Below are 24,996 nucleotides of genomic sequence, written 5' to 3'. Positions count from 1 at the left end.
ATAGGAACTGTTTTTCATTTTATAGATGAGAGAGTTCATAAGATTGGAGCAGGATTCTATAAATTTGGTACAAAGTACTAGTTCTTAACCTGTACTATAATATTTGAATAAGAATGCCCAATCAATGCATTAGCACTGTGTCTATTTCTTTTCCCTCCCAAATCCTATCATCTTCCTTTAGGTACCTTTATCATCTTTTACTTTGTTACTTAGCCTTCTGTGATTTATTTCTTAGGCTTCACTTTTCTTCTTCTCCTTCCTCCTTTCCCCCCTTAAATAGGCTTCACACCTGATGTGGGGCTTGAACTCAGGACTCTTGAGATCAAGAGTTGCACGCTCTACTGTCTAAGCCAGTCAGGCATCCCTTCACGTTCTTTTTTTTATAGTGTCTTCTGCCTTTGCACTGAAGGCCTTTTTGAGGAAGAATCCAGAATATTTCTTGCTCTAGATGTGTAAGAATCTAAATTTAGGAAAGTGAATTTTGTAGTCAGGAACTACGTTGAGGCTTAAAGATAATATACCTGTTAGCTTATCTATTCTCTTTCTCTTAGACCTTTTAATTTTAATTATTTATGCACAAAATTATTTTTCCCCTTGAACATTCAGCCTTCCATATGGGATCATTTTCCTTCTTCCTGTGGTATATTGTTTAGGTTTTCCTTAGTAGGGATCTTTTATTAGCAATTGATCTTTGAACAAATTTTTCACTTCTGCCATGATGGTTTTTTCAAGTCCTGTTTATAATCCAAGATTTTGTAAGGTTGATTAGTCCCATCTTCAGCATTTAGGTTCTGTTGTGGATACTCTAAAGTTTTTTTCTTTACTTATTTCTGTGGAAGTGTAGGTTGACATCACCCCTTGCAGATGACCCTTTCCCTTTTGTATTTGTTTTCTTCCTTCATTATAGTAATATTAACATAAAGACCTGTTTACAAGGTAAAGAAGAGAAATGTGTCCTTAATAGGCCATATTAAACTGGAAGTGCTTTTCAGCATGTTTGAATTTTTTTATTTGCGGTATACTGATAGAAGTGTCCTTTGCTTTAACACTTGAATTTCTTTAAGATCTTGGAAACTTTCATACCTTTTGCATTTTCTAGCACCATTCATATCTGATTCTGAGATTAATTAATTAATTAATTTAAAGATTTTATTTGTTTATTTGACAGACCGAGATCACAAGTAGGCAGAGAGGCAGGCGGGGGGGCGGGAGGGGTGAGGAGCAGGATCCCTGCTGAGCAGAGAGCCCAATGCGGGCTGGATCCCAGGACCCTGGGATCATGACCTGGGCCAAAGGCAGAGGCTTAATCCACTGAACCACCCAGGCACCCCCCAAATTTAATTTAATTTAGAGTTTGAGTACCAGGCTGTTAAGAATTTCTCCTAAATTTGAATTTTAAGTTTTGCTAATTTAAGTAATCTTTTTTTTTAAAACAGTTTAATTCACACTGTCATCATGTATTTACCAGAAGCAATAATTGCAAAATTTAAATTGTTTAGTGTTATTTCTGGCATTCTGGATTCACGTGTTTGAGATCTATATTCTTAATTTATGTTTTGTTGCCTTGTGTATGTTCTTTAGAAAAGTTATATATTGCTGAGTTAATTTCTGTGTTGTGTGCCTGAAGATTTCTTTCTTAGCCTTTATTTCTTAGGCCTTTAAAGGCCTCCGAGAAGTTGGAATGTTTGCCTTAGTAGGTGAGCCGTGTGTTTAACCTATGGGAAGATTTGCTCTTTGCTTTTGGTCCTTGTTCTTTTGTACTTAACCATTAAAATAAATGAAGTATCATACCATCTGTATATTTTGAGGAGTTTGAAGCCTCACATGAGCTTTGAGAGGATCTTTGTGTCCTTACTGATCCCTTTGTAGTTTAATTTTTGAGGTAATTTAGTAGGAAGTTTGGTTTAGTTTGTGAGGTTGGGTATCCTCACAAACATGTAGGCAACTCAACATCTCACAGGATCTGTCTTACTTAATATATTATGCTAATTTTGATTTAGATTTTCTCAGGTTTCTCCCCTTAAATTCATTCTTTTACTCTAAGCTCTCCAACTATGAAACTGATACTTTGAGAATTTTTCTAAGGGAGGAAAGACATACTTCACCACAGTAATTGTGAACATGCTCACATGTAATACCTACACTAACTGAACTCTAGGGGTATGTATAAACTAAACTTTGTGGGCAGTCTTTCATATTTTAACAGCTGCAGTTTTCTTGAGAAAAAGGTTTGAGTTAGCAGCTATTTTCCCTAGTACTAGCTTCAGAAGGATTGCATTCATTGCCCTGTAACTTTTGCGTAATACCTTCATTGTAGTTAGGTGGCCAATAAATATTTGAATGACTTAGTATTGTGAAAATAGAATTCTGTTTTCTGTTAGCCATAACATTAGTAGAAATTTAGAAATAGAGGGACTATAGTTCCTTGCTTATTGATAATGACTTATATGATGAGATGAGAATGAGAAGGAATTAGGAAAAATGTCTTTTTAAAATAGAGAAGGCAAAATAAAATGTACTTTATCTCCCAAATCTTAGGTGCAACTAGGGTGAAATTTGCATTTAAAAAAATTTAAAATATGTTAGAATGTACGTTAATCTTGGTTTAGTCATAGTTAACATTTGAGGCCACTCTTGAGCTGAAATCATGTTACTTGACATTGCTCAATTCTTGCTATATTCTGTTTGATTATGTTATAGCTTTATTTCTGAAACAGGAATATAGCTTATACTTATTTAGCTTAATTATTTCACCCAGGCAGCAGCTATTATTTCTAAATATAATCAAGGTTTGGAATATGTTGTTTTTTTGGTGGTTTAATTTTATGTGTGTAACTCTTGCTCGTGCTTTATTTATGCAGAATATCCTCCGAATCCTAAATCTAGAGCTCCAAGGATGCTGGTCATTAAGAAAGGTAATACAAAAGACTTACAGCTATCTGGATTCCCAGTGGTAGGAAATCTTCAGTCACAACCAGTTAAGAACGGGACTGGTCCAAGTGTTTATAAAGGCTTAGTCCCTAAACCTGCTGCTCCACCTACAAAAGTAAGTTCTGAATTGTTAAAATGCAAGTTTTAAGTTGGTACCAGTTGAGTTACTTTAGGAAAAGAATGTTAAAAATTTTACACCAAAGTGAGGGGTGGTTGGTGGGGGTGCTTACTTCAGGTAAAAAGAGTTGGCTCATTGTGTGTCATTAATTTTAGTTACCTTTTAAATGGTGTGTGTGTTTGTCCATGTATATGTTTCTTGTTTCATTAGTAGTAAATGAAATCTAAAATTTTGTGTTGCCAGATAAATCTGTGACTTGTACTTAATAATGTATAGTGCTGTTTCCTTGATGTTTAGTTTTAGGGTTTTTTGTGCTTCCACTTGTATTTTACTGATAATAGACAAAGCAAACCTAACTTGAGGTTAATAAAACTTTGAAAAAATAGCAGTGCAGCCGGATGTTTTTATCTGAATGCCAGGTTTTGGTTTTATTTGCAGAAAAAGATAAAAGAGAAATATGTAGGAATGATTAAGATGTAATATGAAAATAATTGTTTTATGAGTTGCATGTAGTCATTTTTTTTTTATAGGGTTCACTTTGTTGTTCTCAAAGCTGTTTTTGAAACACATTAATGTTTGTATGTTTTTCTTTAGCCTGCACAATGGAAAAGCCAAACTAAAGAAAATAAAGTTGGGACTTCTTACCCTCATGAGCCTACATATGGCGTTGGCAACTTCAATGCTTTTAAATCAGCTGCCAAGAATTTTAGTCCATCAACAACTTCAGTGAAAGAGGTATGTCATCTGAAATTATTCCCGAGGAATGCAGCATATTTTAATCATGATAATTAATAGTGGACAGAAGGTATAGATTCATTAAATGAATACATTAAAATGAGATTTTTTCCGCTCTTTCGGAAGACTTGGTTCAGATACTTTGCTCTGCGCTAGTTGTTTTTGCACTTTTAAGTAGGAATAATTCAAATATTTTAAAACAAATTTCACAAGTATCCTGAAATGTAGGGAAAATAATACAATGAAATGCCCACTTAACCATCAGCCACAAGCGCAGATTTTTAAAATTATGACAATTTGAATTTTGACGTTTGTGATAGTTAATGCTATGCTGTAAGATTGAATCTTGACTGAAAATGAGGATTTGTATCATATAATATTTCAGGGATGATGGACATTTTATTAATGTTAACACTCAAGGGGCCAGACAGAAGAGGAAGAGAAAGATGCATATTTTAGGGACTTTGAATGCCAAGTAGCTTAAGTATCTCTGTCATTTGACCAAGTTTCTGAAGCTTCTAGACCAGGCACTTCCTCGATTAGTTCACTAATCATTTGTTTCTATGTTGCTCCACTGTAAATTGCTCTATGTACTGTATTGGAACATCGAAGCCTATCATTTACTGGTTTTCATTTACTGGTTTTTAGTAAACCAGTAAATTCAGAAATTTAGAACTAGAATGAGAGGACCAGCATTCTCAGCTGGTAATAGATTCCTTATGGTCTGTGGACATTATTGCCAACAGGCATTACGGTAGTTTTCCTTGGCTAAAAATCTCTGTGTCACAGAGATTTTAACATCCTATTTTCTGTTGTATTCCACTGTTAAAACAAAACACCAAAAACAAAGAACTCCAGTGCATGTCCCTCTCCACCTCCCTCCTCTCCTACCGCAAACATTTTCCTTGGTGAAATCCTACCTGATAAACTCTGTGTGTATCTCTTTGTAAATAATTATAAAATAGATTTTATTGGAGTTACTAGAACCTTAGAACTCTGTGGAACACAGATTTAAAAACCATGTATATGGGCATATTTAAATAGGTTTGGGTTTTGTTTTATTAAAATTATATTTAAGCTTTTAATTTAGAATAATAGTTGTTAGTAATATCAGACCTTAATTGTTTTATGGGATAAGAAAAAGATTTTTTTTTTTTTTTGAAGAAGGTTCTTTTGTTTACTCATTCAGTGGGATAAATAAAACAGGGATAGAGAAAAATAGACTTTAAAATCAATTTTGTATTGTGAATAGGGTGAAATAGGAAATTGTAGTTATTGATATTGTCTATATATTTATTAATATTTCTATATTTTTTTCTTAGTGTAATCGCTCAAATTCCTCTTCACCTGTTGACAAACTTAATCAGCAGCCTCGTCTAACCAAACTGACACGTATGCGCACTGATAAGAAGAGTGAATTTTTGAAAGCATTGAAAAGGGACAGAGTAGAAGAGGAGCATGAAGATGAAAGTCATGCTGGCTCAGAGAAGGTATTGAATTAGCAGTAACTCTCTGTTTGACATTAACATGTCATTGAAATATTTGGGCAGATATCATTGAAGACCTTTGAACAAACTTTAATCAAAATGGTCATCTCCCTGAAAGCAAGGCTAGTTTACTATTTATATAAAGAATGACTTCTTTGGGGCGCTTGGGTGGCTCAGTGGGTTAAGCCTCTGCCTTTGGCTTGGGTCATGATCTCAGGGTCCTGGGATTGAGCCCCACATCGGGCTCTCTGCTCAGTTGGGGAGCCTGCTTCCCTGTCTCTCTCTGCCTGCTGCTCAGCCTACCTGTGATCTCTCTGTCAAATAAATAAATAAAATCTTAAAAAAAAAAAAAAAAGAATGACTTCTTTTCTGAAATAGCTTTTTATCATTCTATTGTTCTGTGCAAAAATGTTTTCTTTGTTGTCTGTCTTGCCTACCTTCATCCTTTGTATTTGCCTTTGTTGAATAAAGTGAAGACATAGAGTCAGAAAACTGTGGGTATCCTTCACAGCTTAGTTTTATATCTTCTGAGAAGTTCTCCTAAATTTAATGATTATAATACTTATGTATTATATCTGGAAATCTAACCAAAATCTATTAAAGTTTCAACAGCTGTATTTTCTAACTCATTCTTTTTTTTAACTCCCTAAAAATCAGGATGATGATTCATTTAATTTGCATAACAGCAATAGTACTCACCAAGAAAGGGACATAAATCGAAACTTTGATGAAAATGAAATTCCACAGGAGAATGGCAATGCCTCTGTAATTTCCCAGCAGATCATTCGGTCTTCTACCTTTCCACAAACTGATGTTCTTTCCAGTTCACTTGAGGCAGAACACAGGTTAGTATTCATTTTTATTTTTTTCTCTGCATGTTTTACATCCAGGATTTTGAGTTTAGTATAGAAATGTTGTAATTTATTTAACAGTTTCATTGGGCTGTTTACCACAAATTTCCCTCATTTTAAGTGTACAGTTAAGGTTTTTGGTGTATTCAGAGCTGTGGAACTGTCATCACATTCTGATTTTATATTTCTGTCTCCCCTAAAAGAAAAACCTGTGCTCAATTGCATTTCTCCCTTTTCCTCTATGTCCTAGGCAACTACTAGTCTATTTTCTTTATAGATTTGCCTTTGCTGGATATTTTATATAAATAGAACCATATATTTGGTGTTTTATGTCTGGCTTCTTTCATTCACTTAGCATAAGCTTTCAAATTCATGTTGTAGCATGTGTCACTACTTTGTGTGTCTTTATTAACAGTACACTGTATGGCTCTATGACATTTTCTTCAGTTTTGATGGGTATTGAGTTGTTTGTATTTGGTGAGTATTCTGGATAATGCTACTATAGGATCATTTATGTACAACTTTTTGTTTGGACATGTTTTTGATTCTTTGGGTGGGTGGATATCAGGAGTAGAATTGCTAGGACATAAGCGCTTCATTTTGAGACTCCCAAGCTATTTTCCAAAATGGCTGTACCATTTTACATTATCATCAACAATATATCAAGGTTCCAGTTTCTGCATATTTTGACCAACATCTGTTACCATCTGTCTTTGATTAAGCCATTCTAATGGATATGAAGTGGTATCTTTTTGTGGTTTTTAATAATGCATTGCCCTTAAAAATTAGTGTTGACTGTTGAGTATCTTCATGTTCTTATTAGCCATTTGTATGTCTTCTGTGAAGATATATCTGTTGAAATTCCTTGCCCATTATTAAATTGTATTATATGTCTTATTAATGACTTGTGTAAAACTTCTGTGTATATTTTGAATACAAGTCCTTAATCATATATAATTTGTAGAATTTTTTCCCATTCTGAGTTGTTTTTTCACTTTTTCAGTGGTGTCTTTTGAAATGCAAAACATTTAACCTTTGATGAATCATTTTTATCAGCGTTCCCCATTTTATTCCTTTTTGCATGTTTTGTGCATGATGTGAGGTGTAGGGGTCCAACTTAATCTTTTTCCATGTGGATATCTAGTTGTCTCAATATGTGATTTATTTTTTATTGCAAACTTTCAAGAGCACTTTGTGCTTCTGTTGTTATATTCTTTTTTTTTTTTTAAAGATTTTATTCATTTATTTGACAGAGAGAGATCACAAGTAGGCAGAGAGGAGGAAGCAGGCTCCCCGCTGAGCAGAGAGCCCGATGTGGGACTCGATCCCAGGACCCTGAGATCTTGACCTGAGCTGAATGCAGCGGCCCAACCCACTGAGCCACCCAGGCGCCCCTTCTGTTATTATATTCTTTTTTTTTTTTTTTAAGATTTTATTTATTTATTTGACAGAGAGAGATCACAAGTAGGAGAGAGGCAGGCAGATAGAGAGGAAGAAGCAGGCTCCCTGCTGAGCAGAGAGCCCGATGCGGGGCTCGATCCCAAAACCCTGAGATCATGACCTGAGCCGAAGGCAGCGGCTTAACCCACTGAGCCACCCAGGCGCCCCTGTTATTATATTCTTAAAACAGTTTTTAAATGGGTAACCCTTAAGTGAGTTAGTCTAAGAATTGAAGAGTATTAAAGTCTAGAGTGAACTTTTATGTTTTTTTCTTCCCATGATTCTAAAATTAAGAGCAGTATTTTGGTAGAAATGATTTACTCTTCATGTGGTCTTGAAATCAAACCTTTGGCTCATTGCTCAGAGGGGAACCTGCTTCTTCCTCTGCTGGCTGCTCCCCGTTTGTGTTCTTGGTTTTTTTTTTTAAATGTTCTTTAGGACCAGGCTCAGTGTGGAGTGATACTTCTTAACAGTCTCTGTGGTTGACTTGACTTTCTGTTTAGTTAGGTGTTATTTCTTTTAGAACTTCTTTTAATTCTAAGACAGTGGGTATGTAGGCTATACCTACTGTGGAATAATTTTTAAAAATTTATATTAAAGACCCCTTTATATGTTTGTCTTTCTGGCCCAATTCATACATTATTTTTAATTTCTATGATGGTTTTTGTTCCCCTTTACCAGATTATGTCTTGCTCTTTTTCAATGTGGCTATAACTATTGTGTTTGAGAATACAGGCATTTGTTTTAATTTTGTAATCCTCCTATACTAATTTGGGCTTCCTTTTACCTAAAATAATTTATTGGGTGTATGATAAACGTGAATGCCCATTTGATGAGAGTTAATTTAACTAGATTAGTTGTAAGCTAACTTAACTAGGTAGTATCTTTAAATTTAGTTGTTTGGGCAACTATATTTTGTTACTCTGCATTTAGTCTAATGAATGGATCAGTAACCATACTTTTTATTTCCGCCCAAAGGGTAGGATTTCTTTACCTCATGAGATTTGTGACTCTTACTGTAGGCTGAATGCTGGCTGCAGTGTCATATGTGCAAAAACTAGCAAACCTTAATTCCTTTTAAAAAAGATAGGCATAAATAGACATTTCAGTATTTTTCTAATAGAAATATTGTATACCTCCTTTGAAGCTGCTCTTCTGTAGTATGGATATAATTCATGAAAACTATTTATCTACTGAACAGGGATCCTTCCTTCCCTGTGTCTCTCTCTCTTTTTTTTTTTTTTTTTTTTACAAGTAGTGTTTGTGTGAGCCACCTGGGTGCCTCAGTTGGTTCAGTGTCCCAACTCTTGATTTTGGCTCAGGTCATGATTTCAGGGCGGTGAGATCAAGACCCTTGTCAATTTTTGCAGTGAGCTAGTACCCATATGAACATCCTTGTATTTATATCCTTAAACATTTATGTAAGTGTGTTTATAAAACAGACTACTAGGAATGAAGTTGATTGGTCAAATGGCACACATAATTAAAATAATCAGATTCTGCCATGCTAGTACCCAAAGATACGTTTTCCAGTTCCCATTCTCACCAGTAGTCATTTAAATATTTCTAGTCAGACAGTTGATAGAAGAGAACAAGTCTTGTGCAGAAGTGTACAAACCAGATGTTCTAATGATAGTAAAAGATGAGTTCTCTTTTAGGGAGATACAGCATATAGGCAATAAAAGAATAAAGATAAATTACCTACTTGTAGAAACTGTTAAGGCTGTAATAAAAGTTGAAACTTAATAGTAAAGTTGAAAGTTAGGACCTTTTTGTTTCGTATTTGCCTTCAGTATTTTCTAGCAAAAGAAGGTTGAGTCACAGTTACTTAGAAAGTACTCTTATGACCCCAATACCAATAATGAATGATTTAGTGTTGTTAATTCTTCATCTGCAGACATAGTGTAAAAAGTGTTTCGGTCGTTTCTTCTTTGGTTCATGGAGGTACAGGGAAGACAGACTTGTCAAAACCATACCTGGACAGATTTTGGTCTTCTGCTGACTACTAACGGGAGAAAATAGAATAGAATTGAGGAACTAAGCCAAATAGAGCCAAGAAGAAGAGATCTAAAATTGGAATAAACTCTAGGAGGGTTGGTGAGGAACCCATGCTACATGAAGAGATTATCAGTGTTGACTACCTGAACACACACACACACACACACGTATATATACACACACACATATATGTGTGTGTATATTTAAAAAAACTTTATATTTAATGTTGCACATGCTAAAAAGGATTCCAAGTCAATAAAAAGAGGACATAACCATTTTAATTTAAATTTCTTACCATGAGTTTTCTTTCTGCTTTGTATAGTGTAAGTGTTCTACATTAATACATTGTTTTTTTGAGGTAGCAAAGGTAATGCCTTCTTTTAGATTTTGGGTTTTATTTCTCTGAAAATGGAGTGGTATTTCTTCTCTATGGCTTCAGATTTCCTATGAACTTTGTGATTCTTAAGTTATGTGCATATTAAGTACTTAACATTGGATGAATTTAATGAAGCAGGTGTCAGTGATATAGTTTTCAAGGATGACAATTCTTAGTTCATATGTATAATCTAAAATATAAAATGAAAAATACATGAAACATAAAATATTACAAACCTAGTTTTGTTGTCAGGTTTCAGTATATCATCATCATAGGATAGCTTGAACGTTAAGGGTGGGGGATAGTTGTTGAAAGCATCAAATGAGTGCCAAAGAAATTCAAGGGAGTTTGGGATGATCTCCTGACTTTAGTACCAGTCAGAGTAATTAAGAGCTAAATCTTTAAAGGTGAGACATTACTAGGACAATGAGGGTGTGAAATGGATATTTAGAGTTAAATACATACCTGGTTTGTTTAGGGCCAGTGAGTGAGCTATCTTGAGGGAGTGTGTAGTCCTTAATGGAATTAGAGTGAAATTGAAGAGCCAGGGCCTTTGAGATCTATTCCAGCTTCTTTATTGCTTGAGATGAAGAAATAGCTCAGAGAAGTGGCTTCTGTACCTGTTTATGATAGAGTAGGAATTGTGACCCAAGTCCTCTGCTTCTAAACCTATGTTTTTTCAAATGTAAGAAATGTGAATTTGTGGTCATTGGTGTTAAGGAGTTTGTTCTTTAGGAAGTGGAAAGCAATTGGAAACACTCAGCAGAGTATTATGAAAGTGTAAGATGGTGTATGGGTGACTTGGTAATAGTTTGAAAAAGCAAAGGTGTCCAGATCACTATCACAGTATATTACTAACTGTGGAGCAAAGTATTTGTTTTGAAAGCTATTCCAGAAAGTTAACAGTTATACCCACTGGAAGGGAGGGGAAATGTGTGAGATTGGACATTTAGGTATGCTTGTCTTTTATACAATTTGAAATAATTTGTTTCATTTGCATTATTGTTCAGTAAACTTGCAGTTAACTAAAGGATCTAGCAAAAGCAGTTAGATTGTTTTACCTATCTAGATCTGTAGGCTCTGAACTAGGTGACATTGGGAATGGAAATGCCATTCCATAAGAAGTCATCTGAGTTGAAGAGTGAAGACACTGTTGGAAAAAAAAAGTGTTAAACGATTAAAAAGAATGAGAGAAATAGTATAATTGACAGTGATTTTGTGACATTTTGGTCTAGAGGGTTTGGTGCAATATAAACTAACTTGGAAGGAGGAAACCAGAATTCTCTTTGCTTCTTTGCCATCAAGTAAGCCAGTTATTTTACTATATTGTCTTGATTCTTTATATGTAAAATATGGATGTTATATTAAATTTTATTCAGATTCTCTGAGCACTGATATTCTGTGAGATTATTGAAAAGGTACAAGACCTTTGTTGCAGGCTCAAGTTGAAAGTTGAGTAGGTATGAATGGAATAACAAATACGTAAAAGAGATAATTGGTTTTTTAAAGATTTTATTTATTTATTTGACACAGAGAGTGAGGTCACAAGTAGGCAGAGAGGCAGGTGGGGGGTGGGGGGAGAAGCACGTCCCGCTGAGCAGAGAGCCAGATGTGGGGCTCTATCCCAGGACCCTGAGATCATGATCTGAGCCAATGGCAGAGGCTTAACCCACTGAGCCACCCAGGTGCCCCTTAAAGGTGCCCCTTATTTATTTATTTGAAGAGAGATAATTATTAAAAAACTAATACAGACAGACCAATACAATATATGTAGCTGTATAAGAAACAAACTTTGAAATAGTTAAGTCAAATGCATCAGCTGTGACTATGATTTTCATATTTGTCTGACTGGAGAAAAGTCATTGGTCCCTGCTAATGATTTTTTTTTTTCTTAGACTCTCTGTGCCTAAGATGGAGGTATTCTCTTAAAAATTGGAAAGAAAACAGAATTGCCATATTATTTATTTCATTTACTTAGATCCTAGTTAAGAGCTTTTAAAAAAGTGGTCTTTCTGTTACTGTAGAACACAATGCCCCTTTCACACTGAAATATGTGTTGAGGTTGATGACTGGCATACACCTGAGAGGTAATATCAACAGGTAAATACACTGTAAAATGTAAGGTGGGGATAAGATAGCTCAGTTGTTCAAAGCAAAAAACGTAATGTGGGGGCACCTGGGAAGCTCAGTGGGTTAAAGCCTCTGCTTTCCTTTCAGGTCATGATCCCAGGGTCCTGGGATTGAGCCCTGCCTCAGACTCTCTGCTCAGCAGGGAGCCTGCTTCCCCCCCCCCCCTCTCTGCCTGCCTCTGTCTACTTGTGATCTCTGTCAAATAAATAAATAAAATCTTTTTTTTTTTTTTTTTTTTTTAAGATTTTATTTATTTATTTGACAGAGAGAAATCACAAGTAGATGGAGAGGCAGGCAGAGAGAGAGAGAGAGAGAAGCAGGCTCCCTGCTGAGCAGAGAGCCCGATGCGGGACTCGATCCCAGGACCCTGAGATCATGACCTGAGCCGAAGGCAGTGGCTTAACCCACTGAGCCACCCAGGTGCCCAATAAATAAAATCTTAAAAAAAAATGAGTAGCTAAGAATATGATAGACTGTGGGGATATTAAAGAAAACCAGGATAAATATTGCTTTTACTTTTAGTTTACATTTTTAGCAGTTTTTTATTTTAGTTTCTGAGCTAGACACCCTTCTGCAAATTTCCAGCTTGGAGAACCTCTGACAAAGTTTAAAGCAGTTGCACAGTTCATTCTAAATCTTAATTAACACAGTTTTTTGGGCTTTAATCTTAGTTGCTCATTTTCAGAAAGATTGAAAGCATAGAGTAAAAGAGTGTGTTTATGTGTCTCGAGGACTTTTTATAATGGATATGGATGGTGTTTTCTTGCACACAGTGTAAATGGTAGTATCCTACTTGGGTGAAGCTCTAAATTAAATTTACCTATTTCCCTACCTTTTCAGATTGTTAAAGGAGATGGGCTGGCAAGAAGACAGTGAGAATGATGAAACATGTGCTCCCTTAACTGAGGATGAAATGAGAGAATTCCAAGTTATTAGTGAACAGGTGAGAAGACCTGTATCATACAAGTTCACTTTACATTGCCTTTCTTTAATCAGAACAACATATTAAGCATTTTTTAAGGGAAGGGGGGTTTTATACCTTTCTATTTGGGAATTTATTAGACACCACAATATATGTCGGAATTGCCTTTGTTTTAAACCAGTCTGCAGTGCTTAGGAATTAATATAAAGAATATGTCTGTGATTTGTCATGTTTCTGACTTTTTTTGTTTAAATATGTGGGGATAAGTAAAAAGCATCAGTAGCTTTCCAAGTATTGCTTCATCTTTTATCCTTCTCCTTGCATAAGAATATTTCAAGTTCTGAAACATCTTTTTGTTTCCAGTCTCCTTTTTGAAAGAGTATTAGGAAATGTTTGATAGAATTGGAATTGCTGGACCATGTGGTCATCTGTGTTTAACTTTTTGAGGAACTACCCATAACCATTTTTCCACAGAAGCTGCACCATTTTATATACCCACCAGTGATGCTCAAGAATTTATCTTACCTTACCTTACCTTACCTTACCTTACCTTATCTGTTTGATAGGAGCTATACTAATGATTGCCAAGTAGGTATCTCACTGTGGTTTTAATTTGCACTTCAGTATTGGTTAATAGTGATGTTGAGAATCTTTGCTTGTACTTACTGGCCATTTGTGTACCTCTTTGGAGAAATATGTATTCAGGTACTTTGACCATTTTTAATCAGGTTCTTGTGGAGTTGTGGTATTTCTTTATATATTGTGGATTTTAACTCCTGTTTCTACATGATTTACAAATACTTTTTCACATTCCATAAATAGTCTTTTTACTCTCTTGATTATATTCTTTGATGCATAAAAGTTTTAAATTTTTGATGGGGTCCTGTTTATCGATTTTATTCCTTAGTTCCCCCTACTTTCACTGTCTTATTACAGAAATCCATACCACACTGAATGTCCTGAATCTTTTTTCCCCTGTGTTTTCATTTTTTTTTTTAAGATTTTATTTATTTATTTGATAGGCAGAGAGAGAAAGGAGGAAGCTGGCTCCTCGCTAAGCAGAGAGCCCGATGTGGGGCTCGATCCCAGGACCCTGAGATCATGACCTGAACTGAAGGCAGAGGCTTTAACCCACTGAGCCACCCAGGCGCTCCTCCCCTGTCGTTTCTTAAATTTGTGATAGATAGTTTTGATTCTTAGGTTTAAGTCTTTGATCCATTTGTGTTAGTTTTGTTTGTGTTGTAAGGATCTGCCTTCATTCTTGTGGATGTATCTGTCAAAACTTTGTCAAAAATCATTTGAGTATGCAGTTTCTTCTTGAAGAATACAGATTTCAGTTGCATGAGTCTACTTAGATGCCGATATTTTCCAGTACTGTACATGTATTATCTCTTACAATCGTCTTAACATTTTCACTTTTTACCTTTAAGAATGCTGTATATAATAAATATAACATAGAAAATATATATTAATTGCTTTCTATTATCTATAAGGCTTCCTAGTCAACAGCAGACTGTTAGTAGTTAAATTTGGGGGAAGTCCAAAGTAATGCATGGATTTTTGACTGCATGGAGTGAAGGGGGCATGTTGGTGCCCCTAACCCTTGTATTGTTAAGGGATCAACCATAAATGAAAGGGTTTATTTCTGGGTTTTGTATTCCACTGGTCTTTTCTGTGTGATTTATTTTTTTATTTTTTATTTTTATTTTTTTGGCCAGTACCACATTGTCTTGATGACTTCACCTCTGAAATAAGTTTAGAAACCAGGAAGAATGAAAGTTCCAATTTAGTTGTTGTTGTCGTTATTGTTTGTTTGTTTGTTTTTTTAAAGATTTTATTTATTTGACAGACAGACATCACAAGTAGGCAGAGAAGCAGGCAGAGAGAGAGGAGGAAGCAGTTTCCCTGCTGAGCAGAGAGCCGATTCGGGGCTCGATCCCAGCTGGGATCATGACCTGAGCTGAAGGCAGAGGCTTTAACCCACTGAGCCACCCAGGCGCCCCTTAGTTGTTGTTTTTAAAGATTATTTTGGCTATTTGGAAACCCTTGAGATTCCATATGAATTTTAGGATTGGTTTTTCTACTTCTGCAGAAAATACCTTTGAGATTTTGGTAGGGATTGCATTTATTCTGTGGATTGCTTTGGATGTAATAGTCACAGTCCAGGAGTATGGACTGTCTTTACATATGTTGGTGTTCTTTAAGTATTTGCAGCAGTGATTTATAGTTTGCATTGTAGAAATTTTTGGCCTTTTTTGGTTGTTTATTCCTTATATTTATTTCTAAGTGTTTATTCTTTTTAATACAGTGGTAAATAGAATTGTTTTCTTCTTTCCTTTTCGGATTATTCATTGTTAAGGAAGCACAACTGACTTTTGTGTGTTGATCATAAGTGTGCAACTTTGCTATATTTGTTCTTAATATGTGGAATCTTCAGAGTGTTCTATGTATTAAGGTCATGTCATCTGTGAACAGATAATTTTACTTCTCCCATTTTACATTTCTTCCCAGATTAAATTTTATATTCAGAAGTTCTTAGTGCCTCATGTTATTTTTCGTAACATGGTTGTGAAGTTAATGATGTGTAGTAGTTTTAAGGGGTCTTTTTTTTTTTTTTTGGTCTTGTGTTTTATACTTAATATTTTACATAAAAACGTTGACTTTAAGTGCACTGTGGGATGAGTTTTGACAGATTACAGATGTATAACAATCATCCCCCCTGGCATTCAATTCTTCTACTCCCAGCTATAGTCCTTGACAGACATTGATTTGTTTTTGTCACCATATGTCTCTGGAATGTTTCAGTAATTGAACCAAGTACTGTGTAGTTTTAGATTTGGCTGCTTTTATCCTTTTGAAAATCATCCATGTTTGGTGAATAGTAGTTTACTGTATGGATTTATCAGTTTGTGAATCTGTTTAAACACTGCTGAATCTGGTGAAAGCCAAGAGAAAGCCACCAGGTACCATTACCATAAGGTAGTAGTTCCAAAGAACATCAATATTTATCTGACAAAGAGAGTTGGCTTTCACTTTCATGATAACTGGGCAGGTAGATAAAATCCTACAGAGTTATACAAAAATTTTGTGCATTCTGTATATTGGAAAGCAGTGGTATATAAGTATAATGTCCAGATTATCCTAAACTAATGACATGGATATGTTCATATTAATGAAGACATACCATTTGACAAAAGTACCTGAAAAATCATTAGGGCTTAATGCTATTTATTAAAGGATTTATATTTTAAATGTTAACAGAGGAGACTCTGATTTCAAACTCTGTTTTTTAAATTTTGCCCAAGATATTACAGACTTTTACATAGATGAGGTCCTTCATAGAGTAAAATTTTAATGTGGCTAGAGGGATTTCCATGTAAAACAGAATGTGATATCAAAATATTTAAGGTGAGAGCAGGAGAGAGTGAGTCAGTGTGTTGGAGGTATTTCTGTGTGTGTGTGTGTGTGTGTGTGTGTGTGTGTGTTTAAGGGATGTGAAACAGTCATTTGTACATCATGGAATAAAGGTGTAGTATAGGGTATACATTGGAAGGGTAGTTTGGAAGATCAGAATCAGATTGATTAGTTGGGAATGTAATAATCAGAGGAGGGAGAAATGATAGTAAAACACGGTCTTGATGAGACTGAGATCTGAAATAGAATCAGTAGGATTTTGAAAATTTTAAGCTCTGGACTGCTAATTGTATTGTTATAAACAAAAATACAGGAGGAGCTAGTTTTTAGGAGGCTTTTAAAAAGAACATGCTAAGTTAGATATTTGTGGGGACAGTGCAGACATTTAGAGAAAAAAATTTAGTTTTTTTTTTTTTAAGTTTTATTTGTTACAGAGTCCACACGAAGGGGGGAGAGGGAAAGGGACAAGCAGACTCCGTGCTGCACATGGAGCCCTATAGGGGGTTCCATCCTAGCACCCTGAGATCATAACCTAAGCTGAAGTCAGATTCTTAACTGACTGAGCACCCAGGTGACCTCCCCCTTCTTTAAAATCAGTAAGTTCTGGGGTACCTGGGTGGCTCAGTGGGTTGGAGCCTCTGCCTTCCGCTTGGATCATGATTCCAGTGTCTTGGAATGGAGCCCCGCATCGGGCTCTCTGCTCAGTGGGGAGCCTGCTTTCTCCTCTCTCTCTGCCTGCCTCTCTGCCTACTTGTGATCTGTCAAATAAATAAATGAAAATCTTTTAAAAAAGTTAATAAAAAATAAAATCAGTAAGTTCTCCAGCTGATTTCGGGCTGTGGAAAGATGAGATAGCATTGATGATAAGTATGTGAAAAGCAAGGATAGAACTTTAGGGGGTGGTAAAGGTGTACCTTTAAGAAAAGGTCAGGTTGTGTTTGTACTCATCGCAGTGACTGAGAACACCAGGGGACGCATACATGCACTTTGGTTTTTCTTAGTAAAGGTGGTATGAGGTCATTTATTCAAAGTGAAGGGGAGGTAGCTTAAACTGTATAATTTAGAATAGGAAATCTATGGAAAATAGAGAATAGGAATAGGAAGGGCAAAAGGAAAATTGAGGGCTAAGATTCTAGACTTGTTATTACTTGTTTGTGAAAGTCTGTAACAAAATTAGCTGTGATGTAAGCAGCTTTTTTTCATTTGGATCATAACCTAACACTCAAGATTTAATGATTAAAAAAAAAGAAAAGAGAAAACCTTGTAGAATGTGAAGCTTCTAGACAGGTCCAGATAGTAATATGGGGTGGATTTGGTCTTATAGAAGGTTGTATTTAGAGATTTTGGTGTAAATTACTAGAGACTCATTTTTCATGAAAGAAACTCAAAGGACCACAGTTATTAGAGATTATAATGTTACCATTATTAATGTAACTTAGTTTTGTGTCTTTAAATTTTTCTAATTTGGACCAGCACCCCCCCCCCCTAATTTGTGGTCTTTGGGCCCAGTTCTTATTTACTACCATCTAACCCCTTTAGTTCTGATTTCTCATTTTCAAAAACGGAAGACTATTTTTTCCCCAGTATTAGAATCTCTGCGGTTAAGCAAAGGCTGTATTTGATTTTGTTATTTTGTGGACATAACTTGAATACTTGCCTACTGGAATGGTTTGTATTCTACTTACTCTGTAGTGTGTGAATAAAGCAGTTTGTGGGGTGTGTTGATAGTTCAGTTTGGTCAGAATAATAATAACAGCTGAATTTTAACAGCTGCTAATTTTATTCTAGTTTGCACTGAAGGTATTTGGTACAACTTTCACTTAAAGAAATGAAAATTTGGAAAGGATTATTTAGTACCTTAACAAGTGATAGGATTATGTCCACACCTACTCTGTCTGGATTGACAATTTATGCTTTTTTCACTATGCTAATAATAAACATTAATTTTATTTATCTACTTTCTGGTTTGGTAGGTGTTAATTGTGGTTCTCTAAAAGGTAAGGATTTATTCCCAGGGAATAATTTGTTAGAACAGTTGAATCAATTACTGTATTTAACTAGTTTTCCAGAAATGAGTATCATCTGGAATTTTCAGGGTAGAAGACAATTTTTTTAATGTAGTCATGGTTACATTGAATTATTGCAGTATTCTTAATTGATAAGTAACCCCTGGAGGAGGATAGATTTATGTATTTAATATATTTATTTTTGATCTTTTAGTTACAGAAGAATGGTCTGAGGAAAAATGGTATTTTGAAAAATGGCCTGATCTGTGACTTCAAGTTTGGACCCTGGAAAAACAGCACTTTCAAACCCACTATTGAGAATGATGACACAGAGACAAGTAGCAGTGACACATCAGATGATGATGATGTGTGAAGGATTTCCTAACAGCTTTAGAAATTTTAGTGTGATACATCTCTCATACAGTTTGGGGTGAATTGTAAAAATGAAGAACTATAATTTATGTAGTAAAGTACCCCATTAGAAGATGATTTTTTTGAGGGACTTCACTATGAAGAAAACCAAGAATGTTGTGTTGGGCTGTGTTGAACATTATTTCTTTGTAAATGAATGTTGTAGAAATGAGGACTTTGGTTGATCCAACATTGACTTTCTTCATCACTGCAGCATTTCTCTGACTAGCAATGTGACGATGTAACAAATGAGATTTTCTCATTTAATAATAAAAAATTGTGTAATGTTTTGCAAAGCTTCTGTCTTAAAATGTCCAGGTCTTAAGAAAAAAGGCAGCTTACACTGTTTTGCTTGCAGAGTCATATCTCTTTCGTACAATGGAAATCCTCAAGTCCACTTTGTGCCCCCCCCACCCCCAAAAGGACAATGTAGCATGTTGGCTAAAACTGGAGCAAAGTGCACTAAAACATTAATTTCCTGAACTCAAGTGTTGTACTAGTCACCTTTTAAAAACATAAATTGCTCTTTAGCCATGTGTAGTTCGGTAAACGTTACAGGAAAGACTTTTGACACACTTTCTTCCAAATTTTAAGAGGTGATTTTCAAGAACTTTATTTGGGTATGTTTTCAGACTAGGACTTTCAGAGATGATGGAAGAGTCTTGTGGGAATACTTATTTTGATAAATTATTACACATGCAGAAAAACTGATCACACTGACTGGATCTGTCCACACATGGAAAATAAACTGGATTTTCAGAATATTGTTGTTCTCTCTAGTGTTCAAGGTTTTGGTTTCTAAACACAAAATGCTTTATTTACTTATTAAAACAAAGTTATACTTTCTTTATTAAAGATAGTGATTACTTTCTTAGTTTACAAAAAGAAAGTTATGGAAAATATTCTTTTTATTATCAAATGCTTAACAAGTTTATTAAATGAATGAATGTTGTTAAATAGTCACTTTATTTTTCACTTGCATATTTTAGAATCATTACTGTTTCATTGCTGACTGGAAGAGTAATTTAGCTCTGTATATTTGTATTTTGCTGTTTCTTGTTTTGTTTACTTGCATTTGCTTATAGCTTTCCTCATCCCATTTCTGTCCATGTTTAAATATATGCTGATTGTAAAGGGTTTAATCTCAGCAAGAATGTAGGTTTTCTATTAGATTAAGCTAATCGTCAGTTTTTTCTTTTAAATTGTATTTTCTCAGAAGGCTGCAGTGGTTTTGCTGTTTCTACCTCAAGGTCCTGCCCAAACTTCCCAGCTTTCAAGAGAAGCCAGATTTTTTGTTCACACTGAGACTGGTGGTGATGGGGAAATTAAAAACAAACAAAAACCAAAAGCACAGTTTTATCCCCACAAAAACTAAGGATGAGTTAGAATGGTTAACAAAGTATTAAATAGATCTTAAAATTACCTTTTTAAATAGATTCTTAAAATACACCACAATGCAATCTAATCATCTAGTGTGAAATGTACTGTCACGTCCCAAGTATGCTTTCACAAAACTCTGTCAGTATCACATAACGAAATGTTTGGGGGACTCTTAGATTGCACTGTTTGGTTAACAGATAAATGAAATCTATCAGATGTAAAATGTATTTGCTAACATAAGCTAAAAAAGGACCTGAGAAATGTGGTTTACATTAAAAATCTGTTTCGACTGAAGAGCTTTCAGAAAAGATTTCTTAAGAAAATTTTTCTGGCATCTTTTGCTTTACATTCAGATAAATTTTTTTTTAATCTTAATTCTTATCAGTTAAGTAATGTTTATTGTGCATTCATAGCATTGATAAGGACTGTGTTTTAGTTTACCTTTTATAAGCATGGTAAGGTACAGTGGTGTGGTTTACTCTCCTTATTAAATGATAGTATCACCAAGTTTGGTTACTGAGTGGGTGGATCCATACAAAGTATTTCAATAGAACCATTACATCTTAGCATAATTTTAACTTGCTCTCTGAATAAGGGGTAGCTGGTAAAGAGTTTGGACCATATTGTTGGAAAGGGAGCTCATAAGTACTAGTTAAATTGGACATCTAGTGTAGAATTGTTGAACTCAAAAATAGGCCATGATGGAGGTCTGAAAAAGAAGTACTTTGGGCTGCTTCATACTCCATTTCTCCACAGCAGGTTATTTATTTATTTATTTTTAACAGTCCACTTTACTAAAGTATAAATTAACGTAAACTACACATTTAAAGGTATCATTTGATAAACTTTGATTTGTGAAACCATCACTGCAATCAAGGTATTGAACAATACCTGTCACCCCCAGAAGTTTTTTGGTTTCCCCTTCTTTGTAATCCTTCCCTCTTATTACTACCTCCCTCCTTTCAGCACTTCCTCCCCCCTTTTTGGTATGAAATGTAATAAATGAGCAGAAATCTTATGGTAATGGGTTTAAAATAGTATTTCAAAAATTGTATCTTAATTTGCTTTATATTAAGATAAGGATTAGAATTATTTATATTTCCATAAATCTATTTCTATTAAAGTTGAAATAAATGTAGAAGTGTTAACCTGAAAATAATCAGATTGATTTGATAACACCAGATTTATATTAACTATTAAAAATTCAGTGTCTTGAAGGGCCTGATTCCTATAAACAAAAACTTTAAAATCCTTTGTTAGTGTTTATTTTGTACTGTTGTTAGAATATGGTTATATGAACATATCTTAAATTTAGGAATATGTCATAAATGACTTGCTTTTGATTCACATTCTATTTGGATGCTCCATAATCTCCTACTCATAACTTTATAAAAGATGTTTTATTAAGTGCTTTTATTTGAATCTTCTCATTTGGGTTGTGCCAACAATAATAGGGACCATTAATTCTAAGAAAGAGCCTGCTTGTGGTGGAAACCAGAACTTTTCTCTGAAGTACTGGAGAAGTATTTGGTAAAGAGTATGTCATCTCTTTGTTCTGAATGTAAATTGAGTGAGAACCAAAAGCATCTCTTTACCAGCAACAGGACATAAAGTGGAACAAAAGCCTTGAAATAAGTGAGTGTCCAAGGTTTGGTATTGCAAGTTGCTTTTCCAGGGCCTCAAGTCCCCATCAGAATTTTGAAGTCTGGTGGGTGCCAGCGATACAAAGCCCAGATAATAGCTCAGGTAACAAAAAGCAACAAGTGGTGAAGTTAAATCAGTAGTGCATACTTCAGGCTAAGTAGGCACAGAGAAGAGGACTTTACTGAAATTACGTTCTGGAGTGGAGATGAGGGAATCGCGTGTCTGATAGGGGAAAGTGGTAAAATCAGTGTACTAAATCTGAACCCAGAGGGCGCCTGGGTGGCTCAGTGGGTTAAGCCGCTGCCTTCAGCTCAGGTCATGATCCCAGGGTCCTGGGATAGAGTCCCACATCGGACTCTGCTCAGCGGGGAGCCTGCTTCCCTCCCTCTCTCTCTCTCTGCCTGCCTCTCTACTTGTGATCTCTTTCTGTAAAATAAATAAATAAAATCTTAAAAAAAAAATCTGAACCCAGAAACTAGAGACCAGAAACCCCTTTCAGCTAGTGAAGCTGCAAGGTGATAATGCAGTTAACATACACCAGAGGTGCCGCATGGACTAGAAATCCATAGAATTAGGAATAAGTTGCTGCGGTTAGGACTGAGAACTCTATTGTACCTAATGAGAGGCAGGGCTAAACCGCTTCTAACTGGATCTGAAGTTCAAAATGCCTGCTTTATCCAATATGGGTAAGAAGGGATCTGATCGAAGGTGGAGGATAAGTAAGTGTACATATGAAGCCTACACTAGTTCACATTTTAAATATGACCAATGACTAGTATTTCTTGAATCTGTGACTTCTCAGGTTAATTCATAAATAGACTAAAATGAGGATCTGCTAGGCCAGGCTCTGCTGAAAATACAAAGAATAAAAACCCCTGTGCTGAAGTTGATCACAGCCTGGTAGGAAAACCTTGGCAAATTAGTTTTCAAGTATGTGTAATGTATAGGGTTAGTGTAGGGCAGGGTCAGAGGGCTAAGATAGGCTTTCCAGAGGACATCATAGCTTATTTTTTTTTTTTTTTAAGATCTTATTTTACAGAGATCACAAGTAGAGAGGCAGGCAGAGAGAGAGAGGAGGAAGCAGGCTCTCCACGGAGCAGAGAGCCCAATGTTGGGCTCAATCCCAGGACTCTGGGATCGTGACCTATACCGAAGGCAAAGGCTTTAACCCACTGAGCCACCCAGGCGCCCCTCATAGCTTGGTTTTAACGAATGAACAGTTTACTAAGGCACAGAGGGCAGAAGGGAATCTTAGGCAAAGGAATTGGCCTGTGCAAGGGCATCCTACTGCCAAAGACGTTCAGGAAACCTTAAGGAGTTAAGTATAAGTATAGGAGCAGGAGAAGGAGGTAAGGCTGTAAGGGACCAGATCACCAAGAACCTAGTTGACCATGCTGACCAAACTTTGATTTTACCCTGCAGGCAGGGAGGAAACTTCAGACATTAAAACTGGACCACCAGACTCAGTGTTCCTTCTGTTTAGCTTGAAAAATCCTTGAACGTGATTGCTTAAAACTGCAGGGACAGGGGGCATTTGGCTGGCTCAGTTGGATGCATGCATCTCTTGATCTTGGGGTCTTGAGTTTGAGTCCCACATTGGGTATAAAGATTACTAATAGAAATAATAAAACCCCACAGCAACAGGTGGAAGTGTTAACTTGTGAATGCCTCATTCCAGGTGTGACTTTAGTTGAAGAGTTGCCTAGGTAAAGGAGTGTGTGTTCGCAATGAAAGAGGCAAACTGTTGCTGGTATGTTAGGGGTAAGTGGCCTGCTTTAGAGAAATTCCCCAAGGCAGTCCATCAGTAATACCTTCCATAATGACTTAAGAAAAATGAGGTTCTAAGAAGTAACTTTTCTCTTTTATAAGTAAGCCTTTTTTTCTGTGTCCAAAGTAAATCTGAAAGTTTACTAAAAACAATTTTGGGAAATTGCTATAAACATAATGTAGTGTTAGTGAATGAGGAAACCTGAAGATAAAAAGGTGTGGCCCTTCCTCAAGAAACATGATTATTTAACCTATATTAATGTTTGTCTATATAACAGTCCAGGGAAAGTAAGTCTTGGATTCTTTGCACAGATAGCTAGGCACATTCCAGAATACCTGAAAAAAAAATTTTATTTTTCAAAAATTTGTTTGAATAGTCATTTCTAAAAATATACTGAATTTACATTTAAAATGTATTCAAACTCTTCATGGTTCATGCACTTTTGTATGCTTTATTTCACAATTGAGAGGAAAGCAGGGATTCTACAACTTTTTAAACAGTCACCTCAAAGACTAAGAAGAACTACTGTCAAAGATAATTAAACATATATCTTGACTTAGGAGGACCAAAAGTATTCTAAAAATGCTTAAAGCAATGGCAGCATCACCAAAATCATTCACACATTGAGCATCTGCCTTCTCAGTGCCTAGCATTGTCCCACATGTTTGTGAATACAGAGTCTACCAATGTGACTACTCTGAAGGGAACATTAGTCTTTTGGATGGTACAGTTCCACTGTGTCTGTCTGCTAAGACATAAAAATCACACTTTCTTTTCTAAGATGTGACATTAGTGAAAAAAATTGAGAGTAATATCAGTTGTTTGCCATGAGGTTTAGCTATTGATTTGGTGGAGAAGAGATCTACAGGAATTCCAGTTGCTAACTGACAAATTTTCAAGCTGTTCTTTTTGACTTGGAGGTAATTATGAAGAGAGGTTAGATTCTTCTGGAATGTCTCTCATTGCAGGCTGAGTGGCTGCTGAGGGGTATTTGTCTTGCTCTAGATTAGCATAGGCGTTCTTGGGTCTCAGAAGGTCCGCTGATCAATTGCTTTGAATCCAGGATTCTGGGCCAGCTTTCTGGCCAGGCTATTCTGAGCAATGGATTTTTGTGTGTGTGTGCAAGACTGCCCAAAAGATAAGGCACGTAGAGAGCAGGTAGAAAAGCTGTTTTCAAGTATTTAAAGTATTATTAGGAAAAGAGATTAATTGGTTAGTTTTTGTGTGATGTTGTTTGGATTACCTAACTTGTATGTGCTTCGATTTCCTTCCCACTTGGGGCTCTCTGCTGGGCAGGGAGCCTGCACCTTCCTCTCTCTCTCTACTTGTGAGCTCTCTCGGTGAAATTAATAAAATCTTAAAAAAAATACATGTAAAGTCTTTAT

General features: G+C 35.7%; 1 protein-coding gene across 5 annotated transcripts in view; it reads left to right on the top strand.

The window, feature by feature from the left end:
- GPBP1 (GC-rich promoter binding protein 1) overlaps positions 1 to 19,581 on the top strand; it is a 76,555-nt gene extending 56,974 nt beyond the window's left edge. For 3 of the 5 annotated variants that reach the window (XM_004744626.3, XM_004744625.3, XM_004744627.3), the window contains 6 exons: positions 2,862 to 3,046; positions 3,644 to 3,784; positions 5,107 to 5,274; positions 5,929 to 6,116; positions 12,907 to 13,009; positions 18,623 to 19,581. In XM_004744626.3, coding sequence (XP_004744683.1) covers positions 2,862 to 3,046; positions 3,644 to 3,784; positions 5,107 to 5,274; positions 5,929 to 6,116; positions 12,907 to 13,009; positions 18,623 to 18,781 — 944 coding nt within the window. In that variant the 3' untranslated portion in view covers positions 18,782 to 19,581. Of the gene's footprint in view, positions 1 to 2,861; positions 3,047 to 3,643; positions 3,785 to 5,106; positions 5,275 to 5,928; positions 6,117 to 11,171; positions 11,241 to 11,960; positions 12,037 to 12,906; positions 13,010 to 18,622 lie in introns of all 5 variants that reach the window. The other 2 variants (XR_006605327.1, XR_006605328.1) reach the window with 2 other exon arrangements.
- The last annotated feature ends 5,415 nt before the right edge of the window (positions 19,582 to 24,996 follow it).

This window comes from Mustela putorius, unplaced genomic scaffold, assembly GCF_011764305.1.
Source record: "Mustela putorius furo isolate JIRA1106 unplaced genomic scaffold, ASM1176430v1.1 tig00000145_pilon_pilon_pilon, whole genome shotgun sequence".
NCBI classification, from domain to species: Eukaryota; Metazoa; Chordata; class Mammalia; order Carnivora; family Mustelidae; genus Mustela; species Mustela putorius.
The sequence above is the reverse complement of the archived record's forward strand: the minus strand, read 5'-3'. Positions and strand labels throughout refer to the sequence as shown.